The sequence below is a fragment of the Lepidochelys kempii genome, chromosome 1, assembly GCF_965140265.1.
Source record: "Lepidochelys kempii isolate rLepKem1 chromosome 1, rLepKem1.hap2, whole genome shotgun sequence".
NCBI lineage: Eukaryota > Metazoa > Chordata > Testudines > Cheloniidae > Lepidochelys > Lepidochelys kempii.
Genome location: NC_133256.1, coordinates 79,938,120 through 79,962,413, shown reverse-complemented (window position 1 = coordinate 79,962,413; position 24,294 = coordinate 79,938,120). Strand labels below are relative to the sequence as shown.

Genomic DNA, 24,294 nt, shown 5'->3' with positions numbered 1-24,294 from the left:
AAAAATTCTGACCAGCTCTATTTCTAAGCAGAGACTCTCTCAAATGGATTAAGTGCATAGAGCTATACTTAACTTCAGCTAGGATGCCTGTTCCTGCAGCTAATCTGTTTTCTACATGTTGTTTCTCCATCCTGATCTTACTGTTGATTCTTGACCCATTTGATAAGAATATGTAGAGACTGAAAGTCAGGTGAGAAACTTCTGCTTTAACTCTTCATTTTACTTATGTATATAAAGCATACCTGATGCCAAAGGAGGAATGTGTATGTAAGGCTGTTGTTGAGAGGTTCTATGCCATTGGCCACATAACAGGTTTAGTCAAATATTTCTTAGTTTATTGAGAACAAATTCTTAGTAAAAAGAGTTGCCTTCGGTGGTAAGGCTGTATATTTTACCACAGTGACTTCTTCAAGTATAATTGGAGGCAAAGTTCTATTCTTCTGCTACAGTATGCTTATGTGGGTGAGGGGCAAGATGATGGTGCTGCTGATACCTTTTTTCTTTAGGAGCATTCAGCTTTCCATCATAGTTCCACCAACTGTGGTTTCCAGTTACAGAAATTGAATATTTCTTTTTAATTTCTTTCAGGTTGTCTTGATACATTGGCTGCTATGCAGGACTTAAAAATGGGTGTAGCAAATACAGAGGAGGAGACTCAAGCAGTAATGAAAGTTTATTCCAAAGAAGATTATAGTGTGGTTAACAGATTTGAAAGTATGTACTCAGTATAATGTTGCTCAACAAACAGAATTTCATTCCACAAATCTGGTTCTATATAGACCTATAATTATTTGTTCCTTGTAGGTCATGGAGGAGGTTGGGGTTATTCAGCCCATTCAGTGGAAGCTATCCGTTTCTATGCCGATACTGACATTTTACTTGGTGGTCTTGGCCTTTTTGGAGGTAGGGGTGAATACACTGCTAAAATAAAGGTAAGAGACGATCTCTTTCAAAACATACTGTTTTAAGATCATGGGTTTAGAAATGTAATTTAGAATTGATAAGGTTTTTTAATGATTTTACTAATGTGAAAGGAGCCTTGCTGTACAGTTGTAAAAGCTATCCATCAAAAAACAAACAAACAAAAAAACCCACAGAAGAATATGAATCGGGCTCCTCACTGAGGCAGTATTGATTCAGTGCCTCATGATGATGGTAGTATGGGGGAGATATAAAACTGAGAGCTTCGCCACTCATCTTTAAAATCCTGTGCAACTTTTTCAAGAACAGGGGTATTGATTGGCACTGAAGTCCTGGCCAAATTTAAATTAAATGCTTTACCACTTGTCCTAAATTCCTAAGTAGCATTTCTGTTAACTTTTGGAGCTCTTCATTGATGTGGATGAAGTGATTAGAAACTTTGTTCATTGAAGTGCTTTTTGTATCATTCAATACAAAAGGAGAATTCATATCGTATTTTTGAAGAGACGATATTTTGGTGATACTCTTCTTAGACATTACAGCTTGGGCTACTAGAAACTTTAATGTTGAATAAGAGCATGCTGTCATACTTATAGTTGGGGATGGGTGACCCTTATATTGTTTTTTTTTCCCCCTAAATCCCACTGCAGTGTTGTTGAAAATACTGCCATCAGGCACCTCAAAGCTTAAAATCTAAATAATAGGTTTGGTTTTACAGGTTGCCATCTAACTAAAACATGCTAAAAACTATAAACAAAATTCTGTTGAGTACTAGGCTATTCCAAAAGAAGGCAATTGAGGGCAACACTCGGTTAAAATAATGCATTTAATAATTGCAATTCATTTGCTAAATTATGCAGTAAAATCAAGTGATTTTTCTAATGATAATTCTTCGTGATTATTTTGATTATGTGAAAATGGAGACAACATAGGTTCTCCAAAAAGCTTTCCATAATTTTCTGGAATCAATCCATCAAAGCAGCAGTAGTAAGCTTCCAGAAAGATAATGTGATAACTTCCAAAAAGTCCCGTCGTCTTTCCTAGTCATGACAGAAGAACTCACTGTCGTCTAAATGTTTTCATTGACCTACAAGTTGATCTGGCCCTATGCAAACACACAGAGATGATTACAATCTTAGGTCCCAATCCTAGAAACATGCCTGTGACTACCTTTACGCACTGAGTAGCCCCATTGGTGTCAGTATTGAAATTACTGATTTCAATTAATGCATCACGAAGAAAAGACTTGATATTTTTAAGGAAAAAAACAGGAAAAAAAAAACTGTTTAAAAGAACTTACCCATTATACAAAAGCAAAAAGGCATAAACCATGTTTTTCCACTTTGTAGGTCTTCATTGAGTTACTCAAATGTAACTTCATACAGTCCAGGTTTCAAGATGGTCATACTTTGCTGAGTTAATGAATCTTACCATAAATATGCGTTTTGTGTCATTCAATGATTTTTATACTGATGAATTATTAATTCCTGTTCATAGGGATTTCAGAAATGCCTCAGAGGATGTTGAAAGGAAAGGAACAAGTTAGGTTATCTAATTTACTTAAAACCTGCTTTTTCTGCTTCGTAGCATGTCATTCAGATGTCATCAGTTACTTAGTTATGCTGCCTGAGATCTCTTCATCTTTCAAACAAGTGGGATTATTAAGAGGCTCTATTTAAGGAAATTTACAGGCTCTGTTCATCAATAATATTTCTAGAGGGGAAAACTGAAACTGTGCTCATATAAACAGATTGGATTGCCATATGACTAGGATTGGTGCAGAGAATCAGAACTACAAGTGATCAGTAAGAGCTAAGATTCTTCATTTGTCTCTGTGGATCACTCTCCAGGTGTGCATATGCCTCATGTGATATCTTTGAACAACAGTGGTTTTTTGGGTTGCACTTGTGCCCTGCATGCTTCTGAGCCTCCTCACCAGGTAGCATAATGGGCAGAGCACCTGCCAGCATCTCTCAGCTCCATCTTACTGTACATGACAGTGAGGCGGGCCCAAACTCTGTCTGCCTGCTACTTCCTAGCACATTTCCTATAGCTTTATTTTCCTGTAAGTTCCCCCTTTATTTCTTTTTCTTTTAAAACCTTTCCTTAAATTCAGTCCCCTTAAGAAGGAGGAAAACAATTAGCTTTTTGCTTTGTGCCAACACCTCTTCAGTGGTGGATTCAAAACCTTTGTGCTTTAAACCCTGTGCTTGTCTTGTGACTGTTTCAATCCCTTACAGACGATCATAGCCATTGTTTGTTTTGTCAGTGAGAGCCATGTGCCCGACTGATGCTCCATCTGCCCATCATTTTCCTCAAGCTCATGAAAATTCAGCGATACTTGGCTGAAATTACATCTTCTGGAGCAGTTTGGGAGGAAGTTCACATCCAGAAGAACTGGCATCAACCTCTGTGTCCCAGTCTGTCAGCTTGGGTGTGACTTCCAAGACTGGTACTGGTAAAAAAAAAAAAAAAAAAAATCTGACCCAGCACCCACAAGCTATAAGTAACAGCAGCCAAGGACCACTTCAGTACTAATGGCTGCTCTGGCATTGAAGACTGGAACCATGCTGTGGAAAGGTATCAGAGCACCGGACTAACCAGGGTTCCCAGCAGTGGCCTTCCCCAAAGAAAGGGAAAGTTGTGGCCTAAGAGCAGCTCTTTTATTTATTTATTTATTTATTGCTCTCTTCCCAAGAAAAGAGCACTAGAGCTGTGTGAATAACTGATTTTATTTATCTTTTTATTTTCGTTCACAGGCAATTCTGGGGGGGGAGAATTGTAGTTCAGGTTGAACCGAAACTAAAAATTCTGAAAAATTTCAGCAAATTTAAGTCAACAAAAAACTAAATTTGATTTGTGCTGAAATGAAATGTTTAGTTTCTGGGCATTTTTAAAATAAAGGCAAAAGAAAATCAATGTCTAGATTCACAAAACGGCTGGAGGAGAAGGTAGCGGTGGTGGTTTTGCTGCTTGCTTTCCTTATAACCTTTAGCCCCGGGATTGGAGCACTCACCTGGTATGTGGGAGACCCAGGTTCAAGTCCCCCCACTTTGCCTTTCAGGGTTCAGGGACTTGAACCCCCCATCTAGGTGACTTCCCTAATTATTGGGGTAAAGGTTATAAAGGAGGCTCCTCTTCCTCCAATCATTTTGTGAATAGTGCTTAAGTCCCCTTGTGAATCTACCCCTCCCACCACCCCAAAAAAGATTGACCAAAACTATTTGGGTCAATTTTGGGTCAAATTCTTGAATAGTTTAGAGTTGACAAAAGCTGTATTTTCCAGCAAGTAAACAATTTTCAAAAATATTTCTCCTAGCTCTACTGAGCACAATGCCCTTTCATACTATAGGGGCAAGTGACGCTGTTCAATCTCTGACTCTGCATCAAAGGGCCTCAAGGTCACACCAGAACCTGGGACTGGGATAGATGCCTCGGTGCTGAAAATCTCAGTACTGACATCAGAGCTGGCATTGGCAGTTAAGGCACCAATATTCCCTGATGATTTATTACTGATGGAAGCTACTTTCTCTCCAGTATCACCCTCTCTACTGAGGGCACTTCATCTGGCACCAATTTAAAGATCTCAGCTCCCCATACTGACGTCACCTCAGAGATCACCACCACCAATAGAGGAGATCTTCTACTCTGGTCACTCTCCTAATTGCACCATATCAACACCCCCACCCCTATCCAACCAGCAATCTTCACTTCCCCGCTCTCCAAGATCAGGAGATGGTTCCAGACTAGAACACTCATTTCAGAGCCCCATTTTATCCATCATGTGGATGGCAGTGGCCCAACCTGGTCAAAGCAAACCATGCAACTTCCCATTTGGGCCATAATGGGCTTTCCAGGGCACATCCTCCAGAATTGGGTCTGCTTCCTGATAATCATGAAAATGTAGCTGGTTTTATTCTCCTGTGGCCTAAGTTTCAAGACCTCCTTCAGAAACTTTTTGGCTTAGTGATGAAGAATAGATGGATGAAGAGTCAGGTTCCCAGCCTCCAGACCAGTAACCTTCAACTTTTCCCAAAGATCTTTATCCTTCCTAATGATATAGTTTTTTCTGTTCCTTTACCAGCCCTGGATGATTTCAGAGTCTTTCAGGAGTTGCTTTCTCAAAAATTGTGTATGCTATTGAGATTGAGACCTCAGTGATCAAGGAGATGGCCCCTAAATTATTTGGTATCATCTGTTCTTGGTGGGTTAGCACCGCTTAAAAATAAAAGCATTTTAGAGCCAGCTAAAGCTTGCTGGAGGGCTCCTGCTACCTTTTTTCCCAACTAGCAACCAAGTGGGAAAGAGATATTAAGTGTTACAGAAAGGCTTTACAGTTCTGCACACATCCAGTCCTTGGATCTCTGGCGGTCTCTGCAGTGCAGCAGAAAGCTTGACAGTTTGGCTCATCAGAGGCTACTTCCAGAGCTAAAGACCCCCCAAAAGTTGGATGTCTTTGGGAGGAAAGCTTGCTTTTCCACTACGCACAGCAAGATGCTAAGTGTTGTTATACACAGTGAATTACTAAGTGTAGTACATTAAATATAATTTTTTGACACGAGACAAAGTATCTCCCTTCATGAACAAGCTTCCTCCAGAGCCCGGAGAGGAATTAAAGACTGTAATCTCTGAACGGTGGAAAGTGATAAAGACCTCTATATGAGCAGTTATGGATGTTTCTGATACTCCAGATGGGTCCGTGGCCATAGAGTAGAGTGAGGAGAGCTTGGTAGAGTGAAGAGAGCTTCAGGAATCCCAGAAGAGGTACACATACCGTAGAAGATTTACCCTTTGAAGGAACTGACTTGTTTAGTAACCTCACTTTTGAGACTTTACAATTATTAGAAGATTCTAGGGCTACTTTTGGATCCCTAGGCTTTTTTACCCTGACCTCAAGGTAGAAGCCTTCCAGGTACCAACATCGGCCCAGACTGAGGGCACCCTCCCACTCTCAGCAAGAGCATGTTATAGAGGCGAGGGCTCTCTGGGGAAGAAACCTAGAGCTTTGAAGGAAGTCACTTTCTGCCATAGTCACCATCCACCCTGCAACATCTTTGAGACAACAGGTTTGACCTGAAGGTCAAGAGTCACACCTGAGCCAACAAATGGATACTAGAAGTCCTCTTATGTGGGTATGTGATGCAGTTCCAGTCCCTACCTCAACCTCTTCAGGAATCTTTTCCCACAAGAGTCAACTGAAAGAAGTGGCCTCCTTGCTTTGCCCAAGAGCCATTCAGGCAATACCTATGGAATTCACGTACCCTTATTTCCTTATTGTGAAGAAGAAAGGGGGTCTTCATCGTGTCTTCAACCTCAGAAGACTGAACAAATATATATTCTGTCTCAGATTCAGAATGGCAGTGCTGCCTTTCCTCATCCCTTCTCTACTGGCACAATACTGGTTCATAGCTTTGAACCTCCAAGAAGCATATTTCCACATTTCAATCTATCTGACCCATAGGAAGTATCTGTGATTCACAGTAGGGCCCAGTCATTATCAATACAAAGTACAGCCACTTGATCTGGCCACAGCGCAGAGAGTATTAAATGTCTAGCTGCAGTAGATGAATCTAAGAAAACAAAGTCTTGGGTCTAGTTATATCTAGATGATTGGCTGATCTAAAGCAGCAGGATATCACCGCAGCTCTGAAAACCATCCTCAATCTGGTCAAAGAGCTGGGCCTGATAAACTACAACAAATTGTCATTCCGACCATCGCAGACAGTAGAATTCATAGAAATTTTAATCACTTCCAAATTGGCAAATGCACATCTTCTGTAAGAGAATTTCCATTCTATTCAATCAACCCCAGTGCAAACCTGTCTCAAACTTTTAGCCAATGTGTCGATTTTCACTTAGGTGACACTACTATTCAGACATGTCTTACATCTGTTGTGGGACTGTCTGAGCTTTGTGTATCAACTTAAAAAACATCAAGTGCATGCACATGTTGGAGTCCCAGCTCATATCTTTTTATCCCTAAACTGGTGGATGTATTTCCAGAATGTTCTCTACCCATCCATCTATAAAAATGCCTGTCACAGTTGCTCCAGGAACAAGTTGGGGGATCACCCTACACCTCTTTTTAAATGCATAAAATATCATAGAATCTCAGGTTTGGAAGAGACCAGGAGGTCATCTAGTCCAGCCCCCTGCTCAAAGCAGGACCAATCCCCAGTTTTGCCCCAGATCCCTAAACGGTCCCCTCAAGAATTGAACTCACAGTGCGGGGTTTAACAGGCCACTGACCTACCCATATGGTCCAAGAAGAACGTGAGACTCCATATAAACGTCCTGGAACTTAAGGCAATTAGGTTGGCCTGCAAAGCATTCCTCTAGCTTTAAAGTATTCTGTCACACAGATCCTTATATACAACACATCTGCAATGTATTATGTAAACAGGCAGAGGGCTGCCCATTCATCACTACAAGGCAACCAGAAAATGAACATGGTGTCACTTTAATGGGATAACCCCAATTGGTGGTCTTCCAGGGACCAACAAGTTAGCAGTCTTTCTCATCAGTCAGTGTGTCACCGATCATAAATGATCTCTAAAGAGCTACGTCCTCTCACTGATGTTTCAGCAGTGGAGAATATCACAGAATTATTTGCCATCAAAGAGAATGCAGAGTTTTGCCTGTGGCTCTGTGGGTGCCTGAGCCTAAGATCTATTCAAGATGTGTTTCTCATACCATGCTGTTGAGATACGATTCTGTCGATGCCCTTGGCACCTTGGGTTATAGGGAAAATCAGGATGCAGCCACACTGGTCCTGATAGCTGCTCATTGGCAGACACAATTCTGGCTAACAGATTTTCTCCAGATGTCCGCTCTCTGCTCTTGTATCACTTTAGGACTGTCCAAACATAACATCACAGAGCTGTGGACAGATTGGGTATGGATGTACAATCACTACACCTAATAGCTTGGATGTTGGCTGGTGAAGGGCTACTAAAGAGACTGTTCATTACAGGTATAAGAAATCCTCTTAGTTCTCCTCCAAGTGAAAAAAGATTTGCTATCTGGACAGCCCGGGATGACAATGACCCTTTGAAGGCCCCTTCCCCCAAGATCCTTGACTACCTTCTGCGACTGAAACTGTCTGGACTCTCCATTAGTTCAATCAAAGTTCACCTTGCAGCAATCTCAGTATGCCACATTCTGGTTCAGTCATGCTCTGTATTCTCCCATCTTTCTGTTTCTAGATTTTTAGAAGGGTTGAATCACAGTTACCCCACCAGTTAGGGAGCACCCTCCTTCTTGGGATCTCAACATTGACCTCGCAGGTCTCAAGCATCTGAATTTGAACCTCCTCTCTGAATGTTCTCTTAACCACTTTACTCTCAAAATAGCCTTTTTGGTGGGTATTACATCTGCCAGATGTGTCAGTGAACTCCAAGCCTTCATGGCTAATCACATCAAAAAGGTGGTGTTGAGACCTCATTCTAAGTTTATTGCCAAAGTTGTTTCACATTTCAACTTAAACCAAGCAATTAATCTAAAGATTTCTTTCTAAAATCCCATTTTTGTCCAAGAGAGGTAAAAAGGCCGTACTTTAGATTTGTAACAAGGTTTCTAGGTCCTTGTTATAGTCACTAAAACAGAGACCTTTACATGGCCTCCCATCTTTTTGTTGGTCTAAGTAGCACTGCTAAAGAGTTAAGCCATCTGCTTTCAAAGAATAACTAAATGCATTTCCCAGTGTATATGAATCTGTCACATGGATGGTGTATCCCTTCCAACAAACATTAAGGTTTGTTCAGTGAGAGCTCAGGTTGCCTCTTGAGCATGTTTTAGAAATATCCCCATACCTGAGATGTGCAAAGCAGCTGCTTTGGAGTAATTTTCTCCATGCCCTTGATTTGACAGCAAGGGTTGGAAAGGCAGTGTTACAGTCATTAGTTATTAGCTGATAAGACTCCTCAATGCCACTTTCTAGATGAGAAACTGATTGCCAGTCACCTAGAGTGGGATCCACACAGACATACTCAGAGTACTACAGTTACTGTAAAATAAATATCTATTCTTTTTTATATTTACTAATGGTAGTACACTGTTCAATAGTGTTCGTATAGAGAGAGGCAAGAAAGAATGACAAGCAAATGAGAATGGTAGAATGAAATTTGTAAATATGGATAAATATTTTATTTATTTTTGCAGTTGTTTGAATTGGGTCCAGATGGGGGAGATCATGAGACTGATGGGGACCTTCTTGCCGAAACTGATGTCTTGGCATATGATTGTGCTGCTAGGTAAATCATTTTATTTACTTTCTCTAAAGAGGCTTACAGTCTTGTTGGTTTTGTTTTGGTATGCATCTTAAACATATTTTGAAGGTATGCTAAGTAATCTGTGTTGTTAGACTCTCTAACATGTTGTGCTGCATTTATTATCTTCAACAAAAAGAAACAGAGTGAGAAGAGCAAACAAAAAACCAGTTCAGATATTGTAGGGAGACAGAGATATAAAATGGAAAAGTGAAAGCCTTCCCCGTCCCAGCCCAACACATTTACTTTTATTTTTCAGTGGAAATGTAGACATTAAATTTTGTATCTATTTGATTAAAGGATAAAGAATAGCTTTGAGAGTGCTGTAGCAGAAGGGCACTTTTTTACATATATGCTAGAAGGTCCAAATGTGGAACGTATTGATATATTTCTCAGAACTGACTAATATTGTGATTACCAAAGGAAAGGACACTGTGTTGTGCTTTGATCCATTTTGGGAGTGGGGGAAAAAGAAGCATTCTTCACTGAAATATCAATATGTATGGAATTAGGAGACTTTTTAACGGGGGAGACGGGATGAATTTACACACATGCTGAGGAACTAGGAATGACACATTTCTGTAACGATACTCAACTCAACTCACCTTTCAAAAAGCACATCTGTACCTTGAAGTCTGGATTCTTGAGTGCTCAGTTACCTAGTGATGTCTTCAGCCTCCCTTTGAACAGAAATTGTACTTAGATACTGAAAAGGGGTGTAACCAGGAGGGCATATAATTTGCAAATAGAAAGTGATCCACAAAAAACTGCTTTGACTGCCTTAATTATTGTCCATGTGAATGAAAAACAACTTTTCTTAAAGTTCATTTACAGCTGCTTTGGCCTTTCATGAACTTTCTGAATATAGGCAAGATTCTTTGCTAAAGCTTGTCATTGGGTTATTGAAATATGTAATGGATTTAAAACAATCTACTTCCCATTTTTTTAAAAAACAAAACAGTCACTGGGTAGTAATAGTATCAAATCAAGATAATGAGATTGTCTAAAAGATAATTAATCTTACATTATATTCTTCAAATAAGAGGGGAGTTACTAATTCCTAAATACTTTCCAAATGTAGTGACTGTCCTACTATGAACAGTTATCCTGCCAATATTTTTCACTTAACCGTCCTGCCCGTTGTGAAGTTTTTTTCCTGTAAATGTAATGTGAAAAGGTTCCTAGGCTTTTCTCTGGGGTCTGTTGAAGCTATTAGAAAGCACACCCAGTTTTCTGTTTCATTTAATATTGATTCAGTAGGTTTTGCTTTTTTCATGGGTAATCGCGTTTAAATAACTGGCTGACTACCTTTCTCACAGTTTAATACAGTTACCTAGAACTTGAATGTCATTCCAAGTCAGTTAGAGTAGCTAGCTTTCTAACCTATGTCCGTTAATTAGATTTGCTAAACTTCCACGTGGTCTTTGCACACTTTTACCAAGACATTGTTGGTTTGATTAATCCTTCAGACAAGAAACCAAATTTGGCTCAACAGAGTTACAGAATCTTTTTCTGTGTTAGAGTTGCTCAAACTGTCCTGTCTTCTAAAATTTTATTTCTGGGGGTGTGTCTCTCGCTCTCTCGGCATTTTTCAGAGGTATCCTATTTCTCTATATATTTGAAAATATCCAAATCATACAGTTCAAATAATAGTCATCCTGTTTGTTTCTTACTGTCTTTTGCAAACTGTTAAATTTTAATTTTAATAATATCTTAGTTTTTTTAGATTTGTGACAGGGCATGCATTATGATTAGTATTTTAAGAGTTGGTGTATAAATTCTCATTTGTAAATATTTTTTAGAGAAGCACATTCTTGCTTACCACTCACCTGTTCCACCCTCTCAACAGACTTGAGGTTTTTCTAAACGTTATTCAACAAATTGGCTACTTTGGGAGTATTTTCACTTTCCATTTGAAAGGAATGTGTGACATCATGAATATTTCATGGAGGCAATATTAGTTGCTCCTTGTTGAGTGCAGCTGCTTAAATGTACATATATGGGAGTTCCTCCAAGGCTTGTTAATCCATTCAAGATGTATATTTTCAAAGAAAATCTATTGCAAGTAACTCCCCCTTCTTTATAGTTTAGGAACTTTCCTTAAAGATTTAGAATAATAATAAAAAAAGAAACTCCTACAGCCCTACGCTGTTTAATTCAGATTTAGCTCTCCAGGCAAAATTTTCTATCACACTTAACATAAGTGTTAGTTCACACAATACTGTCTCCCCTACTACTCTGAGTCCTAGGTCCCCAGTTTCCGGTTAGATACACTCATGCAACTGATGAGTTGATTGAGGTCCAGGTTCTTTTTCAAGTGCTGGTCCCTATGTGTATTACAGCTGTGGGTTTGCATGCGCATCATGGTTCCAAGTCTGGAAATTCTAACAAGCTGTGTCCCTTGGCCCACACATACACAGTAGTTCTTCTTGTGCTCCAGACCAAGGGCATAAGAGGAGTGGGGGACTGATGCCTCTCCAGTTTCTTCTTACGCTGCATGGCCTGAGTCAGAATCCCTATGTTCACAGATTTGTCTATAATGTGTTAAATAGATGTTGTAAATAGTTGTACTGAGTCTTGTTAGCTTTTATGGTATAGTTCTTTCCCCATACCGGGGACTATGCCCAGAGTCCTGAGAACATAACAGCCATACTGGGTTAGACCAATGGTCCATCTAGCCCAGTATCCTGTCTTCCGACAGTGGCCAATGCCAGGTGCATAAGAGGGAATAAGAGCAGGTAGTCATCATCTGATCCATTCCTTGTCTCTCATTCCCAGATTCTGACAAACAGAGGCTAGGGACACCATCTCTGCCCATCCTGGCTAATAGCCATTGATGAACCTATCCTCCCTCCATGAATTTATCTAGTTCTTTTTTGAACCCTGTTATGGTCTTGCCTTCACAACATACTCTGGCAAAAAGTCCCACAGATTGACCGTGTGTTGTGTGAAAAAATACTTTTTTGTTTGTTTTAAACCTTCTGTCTGTTAATTTCGTTTGGTAACCCCTAGTTTTTGTGTTATGAGAAGGAGTAAATAACACTTTCTTATTTACTTTCTCCATACCAGTCGTGATTTTGTAGACCTCTATCATATCCCCCCTCAGTTATCTCTTCGCCAAGCTGAAAAGTCTGTCTTATTAATCTCTCCTCATATGGAAGCTCCATACCCCTAATCAGTTAAGCAGTGCCGCTCCAAGAACAAGCTTGGGAGTGGAGGCTGCTACTGCTGCTAAGCCCAAGGACTCCTGATTTAGGGCTTCCTTGGAGAGTAGGCTTTACTCTCATGATCACAAGGACAGATCCCTGTTCAAGTCTGTTCATAAAAGATAACATCCCTTCTTGATCCCATCCAGGTTGGGTAAGCCTTTGCTCATGGATCTTAAGAGCTTGGGACCTCTGAAAACCCTCAGGCATTGACATCCACTGGCTCTAAGGATATGTCTACAAAGAAAAGCAAAGAAAAACCTGTGGCTGGCCCATGCCAGCTAACTCTGGCTATGGGGCGGTTTCATTGCTATGTAGACTTCCGGGCTCAGGCTGGAGCCCAGGTTCTGGGACCCTCCCACCTCACAGGGTCCTAGAGCCCAGGCTCCATCCAGAGCCTGGAAGTCTACACAGCAGTAAAACAGCCTGAGCCCCACGAGCCCGAATTGGCTGGCAAGATGTCTGGTTGCTGTGTAGACATACCCATATCAGTCCAGGACCTGACTCCTGTGTAGTACCAGGCCCTTCCTTTGAAGAACCACCCAACTGTGAACTCTTAGGACGCATTGAAATCATTGGTCCCATTCATCAGAATGCCCCAAACACCAAGACATATGGACATTTATACTTCACCGGAGGATATCTTCCTTCCTTACTCTCAGTCCCCTCTCTTCTTGGCCCATCCTGCCTAGGGCCATTTCACACCAGAGGATGAAACTGATGACACAGGAGTCATCTCTTCTCCAGCCCTTGGGCAGATGTCTGCCCTCTGGTACTGGCTGCCCCTCTAATAGGGAGAGAGCAATTTCAAGACTGGGACAAATCATATGTTCCAGCTAATCGCAGTCCTGACACAATCAAGGAATTATAGACTCCCTTCTTGCAATTATGCTTTCCCCATGGTCCTCCTGAGACGATTAACTCCTCCTTTAGCCTACTGGCCCCCATGGGACCTGTGTGGCAGATGCCCTGGATCCATCTTTGAGTCACGCCATAGCTCACCTGCTTAGCATCTGTCAGAGTACGAGGTGGAAGATGTTGATCCAAGTCTGCAGATACTGACTGGAATCTGATCCTCAGTGAAGGTGATGAAGATGAATCTGACCTGGATGAAGCAGTTACTCTATCCTCACTATCTCCACCACTCCTCCATAGACAGTACTAGGAGCTGCTGCAGAGGATAGCCAGTGAACCTGAGATCCCATGAGAGGAGGTTCAGGACCTCCAACTCCAACTTTGCAGCCTATGTGTGCCCTGTTACTGAGGCCATCCTGGAGCCCGCCTTGATGGTATAAGCAGGTATAGAATCATAGAATATCAGGGTTGGAAGAGAGCTCAGGAGGTCATCTAGTTCAACCCCCTGCTTAAAGCAGGACCAATCCCCAACTAAATCATCCCAACCAGGGCTTTGTAAAGCTTGACCTTAATAACTTCCAAGGAAGGAGATTCCACCACCTCCCTAGGTAATGCATTCCAGTATTTCACCATCCTCCTAGTGAAAAAGTTTTTCCTAATATCCAACCTAAACCTCCCCCACTGTAACTTGAGACCATTACTCCTTGTTCTGTCATCAGCTACCACTGAGAACAGTCTAGATCCCTCCTCTTTGGAACCCCCTTTCAGGTAGTTGAAAGCAGCTATCAAATCCCCCCTCATTCTTCTCTTCCACAGACTAAACAATCCCAGTTCCCTCAGCCTCTCCTCATAAGTCATGTGTTCCAGTCCCCTAATCATTTTTGTTGCCCTCCACTGGACTCTTTCCAATTTTTCCACATCCTTCTTGTAGTGTGGGGCCCAAAACTGGACACAGTACTCCAGATGAGGCCTCACCAATGTCGAATAGAGGGGAATGATCACGTCCCTTGATCTGCTGGCAATGCCCCTACTTATACATTCCAAAATGCCATTGGCCTTCTTGGCAACAAGGGCACACTGTTGACTCATATCCAGCTTCTTGTCCACTGTAACCCCTAGGTCTTTTTCTGCAGAACTGTTGCCTAGCCGCTCAGTCCCTTGTCTGTAGCAGTGCATGAGATTCTTCATGAAGAGACCAAGGTCACAACATCAGAAGACCACCCCAGCTGACAAGGGCTCAAAGAGGTTGGACCTTTTGGAAGAGAGGGTTTTTTTTCCCCCCTCTGCAAGCCCCCAATTCTGTATTGCTACCTTTCAGGCCTCATTAGCGAAATACGATTTTAACAGTTACTCCAGGCTGGTGGACTTTAAGGACACGATTCCCCTGAGGGTAGAGTTCAGTTTCAATCCTTCATCAAGGAAGCCAAGTCAGTGGAAAAAATATCCTTACAAGCTACTCTGTATGCAGCGGATACATCATCTAGAAGTATAGCCACTGGCATAGTTATGAAGCATAAGTCTTGGCTTCACTTTTCAGGGTTCCCCACAGAGCTCCAGAACACTGTATGGTGACCTACCTTTTGACGAGTCAGATTTATTTAACAAGAAGATGGATGAGGCCTTACATTCATTGAAAGACTCTACTCCCTGGGAATTTGTACTCTGACTCTGAAGTGAAAAAAACACAGGCAGGTGTATGAACTAGGCTGCCTCCTCCACAAACATTCTGTCTTCAGTGTCCAGTTGAGCCTCCTCATAAATGACAGAGAAGTCAGAGGCCTCAATTTTCAGTTCCCTCTGCTGCCATGACGTTACCCATTCCTAGCCACCTGCCCAGGACTCTTTTTGATGCTTCTGTTGAGAAGTGCCAGCCATTACTGATTACTTCCCCACTTATCTTTGGGGGCCATCTCTCACTTTTTTCCCCACAGTTGGGACTCTATCACCACAGACAGTTGGGTTTTAGAAATTATCTATCAAGGTTATGCCATTACATTTCTCTCCTGCCCTTCCCCACAAACTTCCTTCCCGGCCCCTCTTCGGGGACGACTTTCATGAAGAGATTCTTCAACAAGAGGCAGACTCTCTTCCAACAAAGGGCAATAGAGGGAGTGCCATCTCAGAATCATGGGGAGAGGCTTTTATTCCCCTTGTTTCTTAATCCCCCCCCCCCCCAAAAAGACACAGGATGGAGACCCATTTGGGACCTTCATAAATGCAACATCTTTATTCAAAAGTTGAAATTCAGGATTGTTACACTAATATCAGTAATCCTACAGGAGGGAATATGGTCTGTGGCTCTCAATATGAAGGACACCTGTTTTCATGTAGATAGTCATCTGTCCCCCAGAAAGTTCTTTTGGTTCATGATAGGTCAGGAACACCTCCAGTTGAAAGCTCTTCTTTTTGGATTGGCAAAAGCACTAAAGTTTTCTCTGTGGTGGCAGCCCAGATCAGATGTCAAAGTTACACAGTTTTCTTCTAATTGGACAACTGGGTCCTAGTAGGTTGTTCCGGCCATGGGGACAGATCAGTGAATTTGTTCCCACTCCATCTTCTAGCAGCCATGGGTGTCTGTGTGAACAAATAGAAGTCCATTTTAACCTCCAGAGCCACGCTGGATTCCCTTTCAGCAAGAGCTTTCCTCCCCACAGAAAGATTTCAGTTTTAATGAGGAATCTAATAGCACGGATTATCCGTCAAAGACTATGGTCAGTGTGCCTTTCTCTCGAGTCACATGATCTCACGTACTTGAGACACCATTCGCCAGGCTTCATCTACAATGCCTACAGGCCTGGCTTCTATCTATCTCACCAGACAAGGACCACATGAGCACCAGAGTGACTGTTGTGCCCACCAGGGTCATTGCCTCTCTTACTTGGTAATCGAACCCGGATCAATTGAGAATAGGCATCCTCTTCAGCACTCCCACACGCAGTGCTACCATACATATCCCTCCAAGGTTGGAGGGCTCACCTGAATAACTACACTGTACAAGGTACCTGACTCCACAGAAGGCCAGACAGTGCATCAACTTGCTGGAACTGAGAACAGTCTGTGTGGCACGTAGGGTTCTTCTCCCTTTCATTCATTCTCTCCATGTCCAAGTAATGTCAGAACAAGGCTTTTTATATTAACAAGCGAGGTAGAGCAAGATTCCTTTGTAGTTAGATGAGGCCCTGAAACATAAACCCTTGTATCAGAGGCCCGGTATGAGGCCTAAGGCCTGAACTAAAGTAATGGTCAAGACTTTGCCAGCTTCTGTGAACAGGGCCTGCCTTTTGCTCAGAACTTAACTTTGCTTTATATTAGCCTCATCTAACTACACCCTTCACCTCTGCATAGAAGCACTCAGGCTTTGGAATTGGTGCATCAGAAACCACATCACTACCTAAGCCATGTACCTTCCAGGTATTCAAAATTCTGCAGCAGACAACCTGAGCAGACACATTTCTGCAGACCACGAGTGGGAAATACACAGCTCTGTCCTGAGCGAGATATTCAGTCAGTGGGGAGCACCTCAGTGGGATTTCTTCACACCCAAAACAAAGAAGAAACTGCTTCTCTATTGTTCCAGAGCAGCTATGAGCCATGATACTCAGGGCAATGTTTTCCTGCTGTAATAGACAACAGACCAGTTCAGATATGCATTTCTGCCCACTCCCCTGCTACCATAGGTCTTGAGAGAAGTCCTTCAAGACAAGGTCAGAGTCATTCTCCTAGAACCCAACCAGCCCAGGCCATTTTCATTCCCAGACCTTCTGGGAATGTCAGTCAGTCCTCGTATCAGGATCCGTCCTTTCCCAGATATCCTTACTCAGGAAGGCATCAAAATCCGACATCCCAATCGAGATCCAATTCACTTCATGGTTTGGTGTTTGAATGGACATCAGATCTAGAATACTCTTGCTCGACAGCTGTCCAAGCCATTCTTAATAAAAAAAAATAGGAAAGATTCAACCAGTAGTTGCTATGGAGCTAAACTGAAATGTTTCTCTACCTGGGCACAGTCTTCCTCAGAGTTTGCTGGTATCCCAGTTGTGTTAGATTATTTCAGTGGTTACAGGTACACTAACACATGTATGCCTGTGACAGTGGACCAGCTCAGTCAGTGGCGGGACTGTCCACTGCCCCCAGACCAGATGAAGGGTTAAAGCAAGGTATCCGAACATTTATAGACTGAAACAATCTGGGATAAGCAATTTACGTATCATCTTACTTGTTTGTTACCTCCCCTTGTACTTTTCTCTTGATGTTTCAGATAAAATATCCCTATTCATCACTTTTGTCAAACTATTTTATCGTGTGCTTGGTTAGTGTGTTCTTGTGCTGGCCTGCTGGAATGTGTTTACATATTCAGTGTGTTTTAGCAATGCTAACAATACTGGTGCCGAGTTCGTGTACTGGACACTGGCTTGCAGGCAAGCACCTGCTTTTGACAGGGCCTGACGGTTGCTCATAGCATAACTTATGCTGACTTAGGTTCAGGCCTTGCACCAGGCCCATGCTTCAGGCTCTCTTTCTACTACACATACTAGTTCAGGCCTCTGCTGCCAGTGCTGCAGTGGGAACAGCAGTACTTCCAACATCTTTGTTGACAACATCCTTTGTTGACACCCACCTCCAGTCTGATGGGTTGCATACACAGAGGGACCTGCACTTGAAGAAATTGAGGTTGCTTACCTTACAGTAACTAGTCGAGACGTGTCGTCCCTACTAGTATTCCACTACCCATATTCCTTTCCCTCTGCTTTGGATCCTATTGGATTTGTGGTAAGAAGAGGAACTGGAGAGGCATCGACCCACACTGCCTCTTCAGCTCTCAGGCTCGAGCACTAGGAGAACGACTGTGCGTGCGAGGGCGGAAGTACATTGCTTGTTAGAATTTCCGGACGCGGGTGCATGGCACTCATGCATACCCATGTATAATATATAGATAGGGACCATACCTCTTGAAGATGTGCATACGTCACACCTGTTTCTCATTCACATCAGACAGCTACACTAACCTGCCATTCATTCATTACTTCATACCCTCATGACTAATTCACATGTACTCTGGCTCATCCCCATTCATTTTTCAACCTGCTGTCTTTAGTCAATCTCTGCTCAATCACCAGTTTGTGAACTGATTCCAAAATATTCCCAACTCCGTCATAACTTCATTCACTCACTATTAACCCCATCATCAGATTTATCAGTTCGGTTTTCCTTCTCTTTCCCCTCACCCAATTCATCAGTTCTCTTCACAGTTCCACTAAACTGTTCCCATACAGTCATGTCTCTTTAAAGTTGTGTAGCTGTCTCAACTCTTTGCACATTGTTGGGCCACCGCATAGTACGTGGTTGCTCCTTTGTGTCTTTTCCCAGTCAGGTCTCAGTTCTTCCTTTCATAGTAAGTGTTTCACCTCTGCTTCATTTGCAACATTGCATCCATCCCCTAGATTGTGGAGGGACTGGGGGTTCTGTCCCTCTCCTTTATCTGTGGAGGGGCCAGGTAAGGAGCCAGATATCTTCTGTTCTCTCTGTGCCTGGAGAGTGGACTTGCAGAACTGGGTGAGTGCAGTTGGCAGCTTTAGAGCAGTACCACTGCCAAGCTTCACATTGCCAAAATACTCTGGATCTGGCCTCAGGTAACCAGGAGATGAAGAACAACCATGTCTTGGTCCAGGAGAGTGGGACGCCTGGAGGAACTGCTAATCATCATTCCTTAGTCAGTATATGCATAAGGTAGGAGGATTCAAAGGATTATACAGGTGTCATTGCAGGAGTTCTTCACTCACTCACATGCTGAACTGAGGTAGAGTGAAAAAAGGTCCTCTTACAGGCCCAAATTTGTATCAGCTTCTCTCTTGCCACCTGTCACAGCAGCAGGGCTACATTCAGTTCACATTTCTGAGGTTATTTTCTAAGGTTGAAAGATGACTTTAAAAAAGTTAATTAGTTATTGGTGAAATCCTAGTCCTACTGAAGTTCACTGTATTCACTATTAATCCCATTATCAGAATCAATGTGAAATCATTTCAGGGAAACAGGTCTTCCTTTACAAAGAATTTCAGGATTTTACTTTGTACATATTTTCTGTGTATTCTCTATTTGTGTATCTTGACACCCTTCCATGTATTTCCTTTCATATGAGTATATTTATATTAATGTATTCCTTAGAATTTATATTAACATATTCCTTAGAATTTGTGTGATATCCTGAAATTCTTTATTAAAAGTCCTGTTTCCCTGAAATGCTGTAAAGCTGTAGTAAAAATTTGCATTGACCAGGTTATTTACTATGCATTACTGCAAATGTTAATATTCTGTGTTTTGTTAAACTAACTGCATTCATTAGCCTAACCAGCATTCTAAATCTATAGTTGATCTGTAGTCTGCTATGTTTTAAGAACAATTTCAGGTTTAGTTTAGTGGATCACTGGATGTCCTGGCTTTCTGAAAAAAAACAAACGAAACAAAACCACAATCCACACACTGCCAGCACAGTGCAAAGTAGTGTAAAGTTGAGAGTGGAAATAGGTAGATATTTCATATTGTCATCATCCTTCTGGTTCATTTGCGTTTAGGATATTTACTGTGGATTGTCTTTTTTCAAGCTAGTTGATGAATTTCATACAATTTAATTTGCAAGTTAATTCAGACTTTTTTTTCTTTAAACTTTGCTTCTCTCAGAGAAAAATACGCAATGATGTTTGATGAACCAGTTCTCTTGCAAGCTGGCTGGTGGTATGTAGCCTGGGCACGAGTGTCAGGCCCTAGCAGTGATTGTGGATCTCACGGGCAGGCCTCTATTACGACAGATGATGGGTAATTTATTTTTGTGTGTCTCATATATTTGTATGAAATAGAGTATCTAATATTACTTGAATGAAAGTTGTTTTTTTTCTTTCAGCGTTGTTTTCCAGTTTAAGAGTTCCAAGAAATCAAATAATGGTACAGATGTTAATGCAGGACAGATCCCTCAGTTACTATACAGGTAATATTTTCATCCATTTTTGGGTCAGGTTATGGAATCATTCTTTTTTTTGTTTGTTTTTTTGAACGGAAGTACTGTAAAGATAAGCTTACCGTGCATGATAGGGCTGTTTTACTGGGTTAGGAAACTGTTGTTTGAAAACTTGTGGGAAAATTAAGTTATAGCTGAAAAGATATAAAGAAGGGTATGTGTCATACCAAAAGTTATTTCCATCTGGTTTTAAAAGGTTGTTGTGGTGTGTTAGTATTGAGATTTTGAATTAAAAGGTTTGCAATATTTCATCCTTAGTTTAGCTGCTAGTTTTGTGAATACTGGTGTTTTATCCCAAAAATAGTTCATTTTTGTGACAGATTGAAGGTCCTGAATGATTTGGCCAGCTCACTGCTTTAGGCTGTTTCTCAAAAACTACCATACAGAATTTCATACTGCAGTGCTTCTTAGACAAAATAGTCAAATGGTGCTTATACAGGCCTTGACTATGTATTTTTGTATTGTATTATCACCATTATCATTGTTATCATTGTATTGTATTATCACCATTTTGTTCTGTGGTTCACAGCTTCAGCTGTAAGTATTTTAGGTCCCAATCATAAAACTTTGCATTTGATTCTGAGAGTCTTGGATTTCTTGGCACACGTTCGAAGGCCAGTAGCTGACGAGTTGTTAGTAAAGCCCACTCTCAAAAACAGTAAACCACTCTGGATTTTTTTTCAGTGTCTTTCAGACTGGTTCCTCTAAGTGCTACCACTAAACAAACAGTAAATATGCATGACAGAAAATATTGCTTAATTGGGAGTTTTATCGAATGTTGCTTTGCACTTTTGCGCATACAACGTTAGCTAAGATCAGAGTGTTACTTGGGGATTTCCTTGGTGTGAGTGAATTGACACCTTAAAGTGTGGTAGGGATAAAAATAAAATATGGGCTACAAAATCTTGCTGAGGGCATGTCTACATGTACAGCAGTGCAACTGCACTGATGCAGCTGCACTGCTGCAGTGCATCTAGAGAAGACTCTCTATGCTGATGGGAGAGAGGTCTCCCATTGGCATAATAAAACCACTTCCGCGAATGGCAGAAGCTGTGTCGGCAGGAGAAGCTCTCCTGCCATCATAGCGCTGTGCACACTATCACTTATGTTGGTATAACTTGTGTTTCCTGTGAGGAGGTTTGTTCACATCCCTGAACGACATAAGTCATACTGTAGAAGTACCCTTAGGGTTCTTGTGGCTGTGTGAATCTTGCCTACTGTTTTACTTTGATTCCAATCTCTCTCTCATTCTCTGAAAGGTCAAATGAATGTGACCGATTCAGTTTACATATATGTTCAGATAGTTCATTTAAGACTAGCAACTAGTGAAAAGTTGGCAATTCACAAAGATATCACTGAAGTAAAGACAGTTTTTTTTAAATTAGTCTCATCAGCGATGCACTGCACTGTCCTCTGCAAAAGAGAATTTTCCATTTGTTTAACTTTCTTAGGATGTAATATATTCCCTGAGGTCAGCTGCCACTCTAGATTCACAGTGGTGGGAAGGGCAGTCAACCTGTAAAAAGATATTGAGGCAGCTCTGAATAATTTTGTTTCTTTGATATTCTCTTAAGTGTTGCCTGTGTTATATTTTCTTCTCTTCCTAATTGCATAATTTTGGGCTTTCTCTTTTGAGGCCCAGCCCTTCACGTAGCCTTGGAGGTTTCCAAGACCCCTTTCTCAAACTCAAGGGACCTCAGATCTCCCTTCCCTCTTGTTGTGAGTCTCCTCAGAGTCCTCAGTCTACTCCTCTGCATATTTTCTTACTCCAATACTATCTCTTTGAAATGCTACATGAAATGCTCCATTAAGTGAACTTGCTAGTCAGGAAAGCTTTTGTTAACCTGTTGTTTTCCCATTTATCTCCTCTTTCAGAAAGCCTTGCATCTCTTTCCCAGCTTTTTTCCATTTCATTCCATTCATTCAATAAACTTACTCCTCCCGCCCCCCCGCACCCCCAATTCAGATACTCTCTCTCTTCTGAGGCTAAAAGTCGAAGGCTAAGCCTCAGACACATTGATCTACCTTTTAAAAAAAAAAAAAAAAGTCTCGGAAGCCTAAAACAACAGCAACAAAATATCAAGGCTGAAAGCCAAGACTGGAGAAGCTTGCTCTCTGTCCTTACAGGAAAGAGAACTTTCCAGCGTAGTTTCAAGAGAGACCTTTTCAGATTCAGGTGGTTACCTGTAGGCTATTTCAACGGAGTAGAATTGACAGTTGTATTTCCAATGTCAATTAATTCTATATTTTGCTTTACAGTACAGAAATAAAAAAGCACCTATCCCGGTGCTTAGGCACTTTTAAAGCAACTTTTTAAAGTACAGTAATATGGATGAGGGGCACACCACTGATTGGGTTGACATATGTACCCTCTCTGCACACATGCATATCATTTGTAAACTTACTATGTTTTCAATGAGGGTGAGATGTGATGTGGAAATGTCAAGTGGTGCTTTTACCATAGAAATGGACATAAACAACTGTCAAGGTTCCTCCCCCACTCTGAACTCTAGGGTACAGATGTGGGGACCTGCATGAAAAACCTCCTAAGCTTATCTTTACCAGCTTAGGTCAAAACTTCCCCAAGGTACAAAATATTCCACCCTTTGTCCTTGGATTGGCCGCTACCACCACCAAACTAATACTGGTTCCTGGGGAAGAGCTGTTTGGACGCGTCTTTCCCCCCAAAATACTTCCCAAAACCTTGCACCCCACTTCCTGGACAAGGTTTGGTAAAAAGCCTCACCAATTTGCCTAGGTGACTACAGACCCAGACCCTTGGATCTTAAGAACAATGAACAATCCTCCCAACACTTGCACCCCCCCTTTCCTGGGAAATGTTGGATAAAAAGCCTCACCAATTTGCATAGGTGACCACAGACCCAAACCCTTGGATCTGAGAACAATGAAAAAGCATTCAGTTTTCTTACAAGAAGACTTTTAATAAAAATAGAAATAAAGAAATCCCCCCTGTAAAATCAGGATGGTAGATACCTTACAGGGTAATTAGATTCAAAAACATAGAGAACCCCTCTAGGCAAAACCTTAAGTTACAAAAAAAGATACACAGACAGAAATAGTTATTCTATTCAGCACAGTTCTTTTCTCAGCCATTTAAAGAAATCATAATCTAACACATACCTAGCTAGATTACTTATTAAAAGTTCTAAGACTCCATTCCTGGTCTATCCCCGGCAAAGACAGAATATAGACAGACCCACAGACCCTTTGTTTCTCTCCCTCCTCCCAGCTTTTGAAAGTATCTTGTCTCATTGGTCATTTTGGTCAGGTGCCAGCAAGGTTACCTTTAGCTTCTTAACCCTTTACAGGTAAGAGGAGCTTTCCCCTGGCCAGGAGGGATTTCAAAGGGGTTTACCCTACAACAGCATAGCATGTTAAAATATTTGCATTCATTTCCGTTAGTTTAATGACTCATTATTTCAAGACATAAAATTGGATTTCTTTGTGACCTCAAAGCATCATAACAAACTAAAGAGTAAACTAAAATCTAATAATGAATTTGTACAGGTATCATTGAAATGAAGGTGACATTTCTAGTCAATATCATTATCATCTTGTTCATCATTTTTATGTATTCTGTTGCGAGTGCATGGGTTACCACAGTCTTCATTGTCTTAACATGTACACAGTTCTGTGCAGGGAGGATTGTTGTGACTACAGGCACACTTGATTGTCCTTAAGGGTCCAGGTACAAAGGGGATCTTGAAGCTAAGGTATCATTGGGCCCTTGAAGAATACAGGAAGTAGTTCATCATCCACATTTTTCCATCCATATTGCAAGGATGATCCAATATCTGGTTTACCTATGTGCAAAGACATCCAAATCTTTGTTTGCTGATATGCTCTTCAAAACTATCTTCACATGGGGGGAGTTTGGCCAGTAACTTGTTCTTTTTGATGGCTAGATTGAGGTGTAATCAAGTCAGATGTCTATGGGTCTCCTTTTCTTAATTGCTCTGGTCATACAACACGACTACCAACTTCCTTGCCTCAGAAATTGCAGCTTATCCAT

The 24,294-nt window shown here is 41.4% G+C and overlaps 1 protein-coding gene across 14 annotated transcripts in view; it reads left to right on the top strand.

The window, feature by feature from the left end:
• MYCBP2 (MYC binding protein 2) overlaps positions 1 to 24,294 on the top strand; it is a 414,953-nt gene that overhangs the window by 161,312 nt on the left and 229,347 nt on the right. For all 14 annotated transcript variants that reach the window (XM_073347199.1, XM_073347148.1, XM_073347171.1 and 11 more), the window contains 5 exons: positions 589 to 714; positions 805 to 932; positions 9,082 to 9,173; positions 19,928 to 20,062; positions 20,148 to 20,231. In XM_073347199.1, coding sequence (XP_073203300.1) covers positions 589 to 714; positions 805 to 932; positions 9,082 to 9,173; positions 19,928 to 20,062; positions 20,148 to 20,231 — 565 coding nt within the window. The remainder of the gene's footprint in view (positions 1 to 588; positions 715 to 804; positions 933 to 9,081; positions 9,174 to 19,927; positions 20,063 to 20,147; positions 20,232 to 24,294) is intronic.